Source organism: Sphaeramia orbicularis, chromosome 1, assembly GCF_902148855.1.
Source record: "Sphaeramia orbicularis chromosome 1, fSphaOr1.1, whole genome shotgun sequence".
In the NCBI taxonomy this organism is placed as follows: Eukaryota; Metazoa; Chordata; class Actinopteri; order Kurtiformes; family Apogonidae; genus Sphaeramia; species Sphaeramia orbicularis.
This window is the reverse complement of record NC_043957.1, coordinates 24,529,904-24,538,581: the sequence shown is the minus strand read 5'-3', so window position 1 is coordinate 24,538,581 and position 8,678 is coordinate 24,529,904. Positions and strand designations below refer to the sequence as shown.

General features: G+C 39.8%; 1 protein-coding gene across 3 annotated transcripts in view; it reads right to left on the bottom strand.

The window, feature by feature from the left end:
* Positions 1–550: 550 nt before the first annotated feature.
* Positions 551–8,678, bottom strand: part of usp34 (ubiquitin specific peptidase 34) — an 87,899-nt gene continuing 79,771 nt past the window's right edge. For all 3 annotated transcript variants that reach the window (XM_030132401.1, XM_030132409.1, XM_030132421.1), the window contains exons 72-78: positions 7,286–7,410; positions 7,062–7,185; positions 6,613–6,692; positions 5,042–5,182; positions 4,323–4,463; positions 3,626–3,782; positions 551–2,034 (exon numbers count right to left, since the gene is read on the bottom strand). In XM_030132401.1, the coding sequence (XP_029988261.1) occupies positions 1,301–2,034; positions 3,626–3,782; positions 4,323–4,463; positions 5,042–5,182; positions 6,613–6,692; positions 7,062–7,185; positions 7,286–7,410 (1,502 nt within the window). In that variant the 3' untranslated portion in view covers positions 551–1,300. The remainder of the gene's footprint in view (positions 2,035–3,625; positions 3,783–4,322; positions 4,464–5,041; positions 5,183–6,612; positions 6,693–7,061; positions 7,186–7,285; positions 7,411–8,678) is intronic.

Here is an 8,678-nt window from a genome sequence, read left to right as displayed (position 1 = left end):
GATTTTAACATGCATCATAAATACAGCCTGGTTTTATTTTGTTCAGACTGAAGCAGGTGAACGACCAGACCTCAGTTCTGCGCATCATGAGATCATCGCAAATGAAGGAAACATCAATATTTTTTTTCTTGAATAAAGGTTTGAATGAATCTGTCTTTTTTGAAGTAGTGGTTTGTGTTCACTTTAGTGGAGGCTGTTTTCACCAAACATAAATCTTTTTAGAAATAATAAGAATAAAGTTACCTGTAGGTGATGATGAGAAGAACTTCTGCAGAGCTTCAGGACAGAGGACATGTGGAAGGAAAAGGACTGAGTTCATGGTAATGTACAGGGTTTCTTTATCCACGTCACAGACTCTGTTCAGGGAAGAAAAAGAACCTCACAGCTCCCAGTGGATTGGAGTTTATAATTTGTCATATTAAAACTGTTTTTTATTAATTTATTCTCTATTAAAATCAGAAAAAAATCAGAACACAGCAGAAGAAGCAAAAATAAACAATAGATTAATAGACATTATGGAATGTACTTCAGTAAAGAAAATAAAAGCTCCGACTGGTCCAACATGGGGGCTTTATTTCAACCACAGTCAAATAAAGCACCGCTTTTATATATTCATATATATATAAAGATTTATATATATATATTTATATAGTTTTCATATACACCTTCAGGCAATGACTAGAGAGGATTCTTTACAGAATCAAGTTTCTTGTGGTTCTCTTAATTTACAGGTAAACTTAGTTTCTGGATAATTAAACCACAGAAAAAGTCAAGGCAACTTTTTTTTTGCCTTGTTCATAAAGTACAAAACTGGCACAGAGGACGACCATTTTTATACACCGTAAAAATGCAATAAAATTAAATTACATACAGAGGAGACAAAAGTTCTGTAAACCTTTCCCCGTACAGCAAACCTCAAACAAATAAAATCACTTCCAAACTAATTCAGATCAGTATAAAACACAACGAAAACAAAAACTGTTTTTGCCCTTTGAAAGAAATGTGCTATAGCTCGTACGACTTTTTCTGTTTTTCTTCTGTACGTGTCAAACGGCGGGTCGGCTGCGCGTGGAGTTTATAGAGCGAACAACACGGCGGAGCCACTGAAGCTGAAAACCGACTGAACATCAGCAGAAGGCAACGGACAGCAGCACGAACAGCAGGAGGAAAAGGAGGAGGAGGAGGAGGAGGAGGAACAGAAAGACGCTTCCACTCAGCAAAACTCTGGTTTCCAAAAAAAAGACAAAATTAAAGAAAAGAATAAAGTCAAGATTTTCATGGCAGCTGATAGGTGAAGATGTCATGAAGAGGGCGGGCCTTTAACAGACAGTTTGGTAACTATGGCGATGGTGGCTTCCACCGTCCTGTACAGCATATCCAGCATGTCAGGTGGAGGGCCGGCGCTAGGGAACACCTGGGAGGGGGTGGGGCCACTGCAGCCCTCTGGCCCTTCCCCCACCAGCCCCAGAGCTGATGGGAAAGCTGTGTCCTCTGAAAGGGGTGGGGCCGAGCTGCTCTTAATATCTGCCTCCTTCTCATCCTTCATGTCCTCTGTAGAGCCCTCCCCCTTCCTCGCCTCCCTTTGCTCCGCCTCCTCCTCCTCACCCAACGCCACATGCCTTGGCGGCTCAGGGTCCTCCCCCTGTGCAAACCCCTCCCCTGCCTCCTGCAGCAGGGAGGAGGAGGAGGAAAACGACGAGGACGACGAAGATGAGGCCTCCATCTTCTCCTCCTTGGTGCAAGAGTCCATGTTTGCGGAGGAGGAGGAAGGGGCGGGATCAGGAGAGGGCGGGTCCTGCTCTGTGCCCGGGTCGATGAGCGAGGACGAGTCGCGGGTCTCCGTGTCTGAGGTGCTGGTGGGCGTCAGCGCCTCCTGGTGGTCAGGTTTCGTCTCGCTGCACGGCGGCAGAGCAGAGGATGAAGAGGAGGAGGAGGATGTGGAGGCCACGCAGAGCGATGCCGCAGTGTCGGCACCGCGGTCGTCATCGCTGCTCACCCTCCGACGCTTCACTGGCGTCGCTCCTTCATCCTCGGCTGAAACAACATGAACAAAACCAACGAGTTCAACACAGAAGACACCTGAGGCTCAACTTTTAAACAGAGTTCACACACCAGGCAAGGCAGATTTATTAGTATAGCACAATTCATACACAGTGCAATTCACACTGCTTTACAAAAATGAAAAAGAGACAACTTAAAAGCACACAATAACATTTAAAACATAATCAATAAAACATAAATAATCAATTAAAATAAAGTCAAAGAGAAGAGTGCAGACAGAACCCTTTCAGTTGTTCTATGCACAGTTGAACAGAACTGTTTTCAGCCTGGACTTAAACGTCGTCACAGTAGAGGTCTGTCTCACATCATCAGGAAGACTGGTCCAGAGTTCAGCTGCATAGAACTGAAACGCAGCTTCACCTTGTTTGGTCCTGACTCTGACTACTAGATCACACTCTGATCACTAGAGCCGATTAGAATCCTCAACTCAAGAACATGTTGGATCATGTTCTGTTTTTTGTACCAAAGGTTGGAACAGTGTCCATGTGAGATGTTTGCATCCCAGTGAAGTCCACATGCAGGTGATACAGTCCGTTCTAGACTGTGTCTTGGGGGGGGGGGGGGGGTCAAACATACAGCCCGTGGGCCAAAAGCAGCTGCCAAAGGGTCCACTGGGATCATTCAGCCCGTGGGATGATTTTGTAAAATGTAGAAGTTACACTGAAGATATAACCAGTAAAGGCCGTTTGAATCCTTTTACTTCAGGTTCCACACACAGACCCAAATGATCTGAAGTGGGTCAGACCAGGAAAATACTAACACAATAACCTATACGTAATGACTTTATTTTAGTGTAAACAAGTAAAATTACATGACAATGTTTACATTTACAAACAAACATGAACAACCTGTAATGTTTTAAAAGAAGGAAATGCAATTTTAACAATATTCAACCTGTACTAAATGTTTTGTGTTTTTCTAGATCAAATGTGATCTATAAGTTGTAATGTACATGTGTAAATGATAAACCAAGGCATAATTTTGTTAAAATTGTACATAATTTCTTTACAGATTGTAGGTTGTTCAGGTTATTTACATTTTTAAAGGATAGTTTGTAGATGAGTTTGACAGCCCTGGTCCACAGTTTCATCTGCTTCACATACTGGGACCATCCTGAAGAATTAAGACTATGACTATTATGGTTGGACACTTTTTGCCAATGTTTGTAAACAGGTTTCATTCCATTACACAGATGTCATATTACATTAAGCCATTCTTCAAGTTTCTGGAGTTCTGGATTAAGCCATTTTCTCCACAGTTTTTTTTTTCTTTTTCTACTCATTAGTTTTTTGCCAGTGTTGTGCTTGTCTGTTTAAACAGTACATGACTCTGACTGGATTTTTTTTTTTTCTTTTCCATCACTGGGGTATTTGTCTTGGGATATCTTTAAAGTGTTTTACATTTTGATGTTACTTTTACTTGTGTGGCCTTCTAGAGGAAGTGTTCATACCTCCTTGACTTATTTGTTTTATTCACAGTTAAAACCAGTTCATTTCTGGTTTCTGCGGACAGTTCACGTCTCCACATTGTGTTTATTCTGTATATGAATAATAGCATGTTGTACCTTTGGCCTTATGGTCTTTGACCTCCATCTCCAGAGCACTGCGCTGCTGGACACAAACGCGACAGCGACCCAGCAACTCCTGCAGGGCGGGGCAGAGGGCGGGGTCAACGGCCTGAGGGGGCTGGACGGACAGCAGCAGCACCAGCACGCGAAGGTCCTGACGGACAGAAAACACAAGCTGTTCAGACAGGCTTTAGTTAGGTGTGGGTTTGATGACAGTTTGTTTTTGCACCTATGTATGTAGCTGTGTGTCTGTCTGTGTATTCTATTTGTGATTTTACTGTAAAGCACTTTGTGAATTCTTTCTGTGAAAAGCTTTACAAATAAACTAGGGCTGAACAATTCATTGATTTTAAATCAAAACGGGATTTTTTTAATTAGGACGATTTTTTAAAAAGGGAAATTGTCAAATCGATTTCATCTCTCGTGCCTCTGGGCCAAAACTGTGCAGCCCTAAAAAAACTTCACTTACTTAAAACACAAGTGAATGAAACGCGGAGACGCTACGAATCGTTCACTTCAGATGAGAAGCGACGTCTCAGCGCATGTTGTTGTCATCTTGTCTGTATTGTTTTGTTCTTATTAAACCAGGATGTTTTTGTTGACATTAGAAATAAAGTTTCCATCCACAGCTGCGTACAGAGGCTGGTGGGATCACAAAGAGTGTGTGTGTGTGTGTGTGTGTGTGTGTTCGTACGGCGTTGAGCAGCCCGCTGGTCTTGCTGAGCTCCAGGCGGTGAGCGGCCAGTTCAGGCTGAAGGCTGCTCTGTTCATTCAGCAGGTTCGTCACCAAAACACCAATCAGGTTTGAGCAGCTGGGACCTGAAAGCACCTGCACCTACAAACACAACACACAGCATGTGTTAGAGGCACAGTACAAAAAATAAACATGTAATAAATAAATAAATGAAATGACCGGGAACATCATCTACAACGCTGCTCGGACCACTTATTATTGAGCCTGTTTACACGACCATAAAAATCCAATAACTGGGAGTAATCAGATTATTGTAATAATCAGATCAGACGCGTTTACATGCACTTAAATAACACATTAATCGATAAACCCTGGTTTAGACGTTTCATTCCTTCCAAGTACTTAATGATGGTAGACTCAAACTTCCTGTTCCTACATGACTTCCTTTTTCAACAATTTTAATTGTTTTTATACATGTGCAGATGTAAAAGAACTAAATAAATCCCATTAACCTGTACACATACATAAAGACATCAGAGTATTGGGGACAAATCCAGGTGTGTTAATCTGATTTCTCATAATCACATTACTGCTGTAATCTGATTAAACAGATCAGATTATACTCTTCACATGTCAATACTAATCTGATAACTGCACAAATCAAATAACGATCGGAGTATTAATGTGGATGTAAACGAGCTCAGTATCTTTTCTCTCACCTTGTGCAAGAAGCAGGTGAGGAAGGAATAGGCCACGTTGTTGTTGAGGAACGTCCTCTCGTCCATCAGGATACACTTGATGTACTCGCTGAAGGCCGGATCATCACACAGCAGCTTCACACAAGTTTTAGCCAGAACAGACTGGAAAAGGCAGAGGTGAAGCCACAGTTAAGGCCTTTTACACATGAATTCCAGGAAAAATCAGGAGAATAAGACAGGACAGGAAAGTATCTGCGTCAGACGTGTTCATACTCCATAGAAATGAGGAAAAAACTCTGATTTTTATATTGTATGAGTATATTGAGAGAAAAAAAAAAGTTTTTCCCCCCAAAAAATGGTTTGTTTACATTACAAACATGGCATTTAAAGGGTTAAAAATATGACAGTTATTTAGTACTTGGTATTTTTGTTTACAGCTCAAGTTGATGAAATTTTTAAAAAGTAAAAAAAAAAAAAAGTTACAAATTTTTTTATGAAAAATATGCTGACTTTACTACGGTGCTGCACAGATTACATGCTTTCGGTGATTAGGAAGGGCTTCTATGGATGGAATACCGGGGGGATAAACACAGTGCCTTTCTCTGCAATAAACTCAGTGTCACCAGACAACAGTTTATTTTCTGACATTTCTGCAGTTAGATCATCAAAAATCCTCTTGTTTTGGTTTGGTTCTTGAAACCATAGCCTTTTGTACATACAGGTCTGATACTGACACTGCATTTCTCTTGATAGTTCAGCCCTTTTGGACCATATTTAACTTTATTTCAGCTGTTTGTGCTTTGCATTTAAAAGAGGATGGACTAGAAACCCTCACAGAACTGGAAAAATTGTGCAACTTTACCAAGTTTGAGTCACTAACAAAGAAAATTAAGTCCAAACACTGGTTGGCTGTAGTTTCACAGATACAGTCTTGGGTCAAATGTGAAATTCTGAGAATTAATTAGAGAATGTGTTTAACTCAAAGGGAATGTTTATGTCAGATCTACTTCAAAACACTGTGTGTATATTACAATACATGCACTTCACAGGTTCTTTATACTGGAACATTTAGAAATCTAATGGATAAATGCACATAAACCAATATATGTGCAATAACACTTTATCATATGCATTGAAAACATCATATAACCAGCCCTTTAGTCATTTGTTTTCAATTCATCTTTAATAAGATGAATTAGGATTGAATTGAATACAATGAAGTATGAAGAAGTATACAAGATTCAACACATTTAATCTGTAAAGCAGATAATTTCTTTAAAAAAAAGGGAAAAAACTGTAGACCAGTGGTGTAGCTGACTATATTTTTGCATGTTTGTGTCATTGCTGACCTGTATTCTGTATAAATGTGTATGTGTATAGATATATATGCTATACTCTAGGTCTCTCTTGTAACTGAGTAAGAAAGTACATTTTTGAAAGTCATATGCAGGTTACGATCCATCATCACTACTAACATCATGATCACTAGTAGTACCACAGCTAGACTTCGAAAACAGATGTGTGTCTGCAGATAAGTCCACATGAATTATCCTAATATGACTGAATATTAACCAGAAAAAACCTTAACGTACCTGTGACTGACAGAGCTCTGTCCACAGTTTGGGAAATAGGGCGAGATGAAGAGGAAGTCCTTCATACGCGATCAACACACCTAAGAGAGGTGGGAGGGGAGGGGGCAATTTAATGACACCTTTCTTCCTTTGAGGCAAAAATGACACATTTTGATGATTATCCTAACCATATCCTATGAAATATGCTTATTCAAAAATACAAAGATCTTAAGTTTACTGTCAGATGTGACAAAGAAAAGCATCAAATCTTCACATTTAAGAAATTCAAACCTAATTTTAGACAGAAAAAGGGGAAAAATTGATGAACAGATTAGTTTACTTCCAAACATTGCTGCATTTATGAAATGAACATTTTTCCATCTGACACAAACCCAACTGTTATTATACCTTTAAGATAAAACTGTTCTGAGCTCTGTATGTAAATAAATTCCCACACAAATTGTACGTACTCAGCTTGACAAGTGTGTCTGTGAACTTCTCGCAGTTGATGGCGACGCGACACAGCAGGTGGATAAACTGGTGGTAGGACAGGAAATAATCCAGCAGCATCCGGTCGTACACCTCATCTTTACCCTGAGACACGCGAGCACAAAGCCTTTAGGATGCGTTGAGGGTAAAAACGAAATAACCTAGAAACTCTGTGGGTGACATGTCAGAGTTTTGATGTTGGTACCTTGCTGCTCTCCACCATCGAAGGCAGAAGACACATGTTGAGCTCCGGTCGTGGAGGTCGGATGTTGTTCTTGGCTCCCATCAGTTTGATGTTTTCTCTGCATGGCAGGTAAGGACCGAATGACACTGTGGATGCACAGGACAAAATAAGTCACACTGAAGTTTACACAGATTTGACAGATGAATTTTATTTTTTTTTAATAAATGTTTTAACACAGTTGAGTTAAGGTCATTTTAGTTCAGGGGTCACATTCAGCCCAATTTGATCTCAAGTGGGTCAGACCAGTAAAATAATAGCATGAATAAAATTATAAATAATGAAAGCTCCGATTTGTTTTGTCTTTGTTTTAATGTAATAAAATAAAATTACATTATGAAAATGTTTGTTTTCAAACAATCCTATCACAAAAAATGTGAGTAACCTGAAAAATCTGGAATTTATGAAAGTTTATGTTTAACGATATTCTGCCTCAGTTTATCATTTATAGATGCACATTACTATTTACAGATCACAGTGGATCTACAAATTCACAAAACATTTAGTAACAGGCAAAATATTGTTAAAATCAAACTCATTTTTCTTAAGAAATGTTGTTTGTATATGTTCAAGTTAGTTTGTAAATGTAAAAATGTTCAGGCAATTTTACTTCTTTTTTTGCACTAAACCGAAGAAAAATTTGGAGTTGTTATCTATAGCTATATATGCTATCATTTTACTGGTCTGGTCCACTCGAGCTGCATGTGGTGGCTGAACTAAAATGAATTTGATTGTTTATATCTTCAGTGTAATTTTTGCACTTTAGACAAATTCATCCCACAGGCTGGACTGAACCCTTTGATGGGCCAGTTTTGGCCCATGGGCCATATGTTTGACACCCCTGTTTTAACATATTAACATAGAGCTTTGAAAAATTCAGCTGAACAATGTCAACTTTGGAGGGTGGCAGCTAATTATTTTCATTCTACACAGTCATCTTCTCGATGAATAGTTGGTAAAATAGTGTAAAACTGTAAAGTGATGTCTTCTATTGAGGTTTTGCACATACGTCACATGATCACATGGTTTTCTGTTTACGATGCCATATTGGTAGGCAAGCTTTCCTTGGATCATACAACGTGTTAAACGATGGACCTGCTAAACTCCTGTGTACTGTTTATTACCTAGCTTTCACCATTTAGAAGTTAGGCAGAAAGCCCGCTCGGTTCCATTGGTGGCAGTGGTGGTTCTGTTCTGCCGACCGCTGTTTATAGTTATTACCGCGGTTAGCGTAGCTTCTCAGTATAGTTAGCCTGCGTGTCTGTTGTGCTTAGCGGCGTGGAAAAAGAGAATTGCCATCATGTGGTACGGTGATGAAGACCCCTTTAAACCTACCAGGAGGGCTTACCCTGGCCTA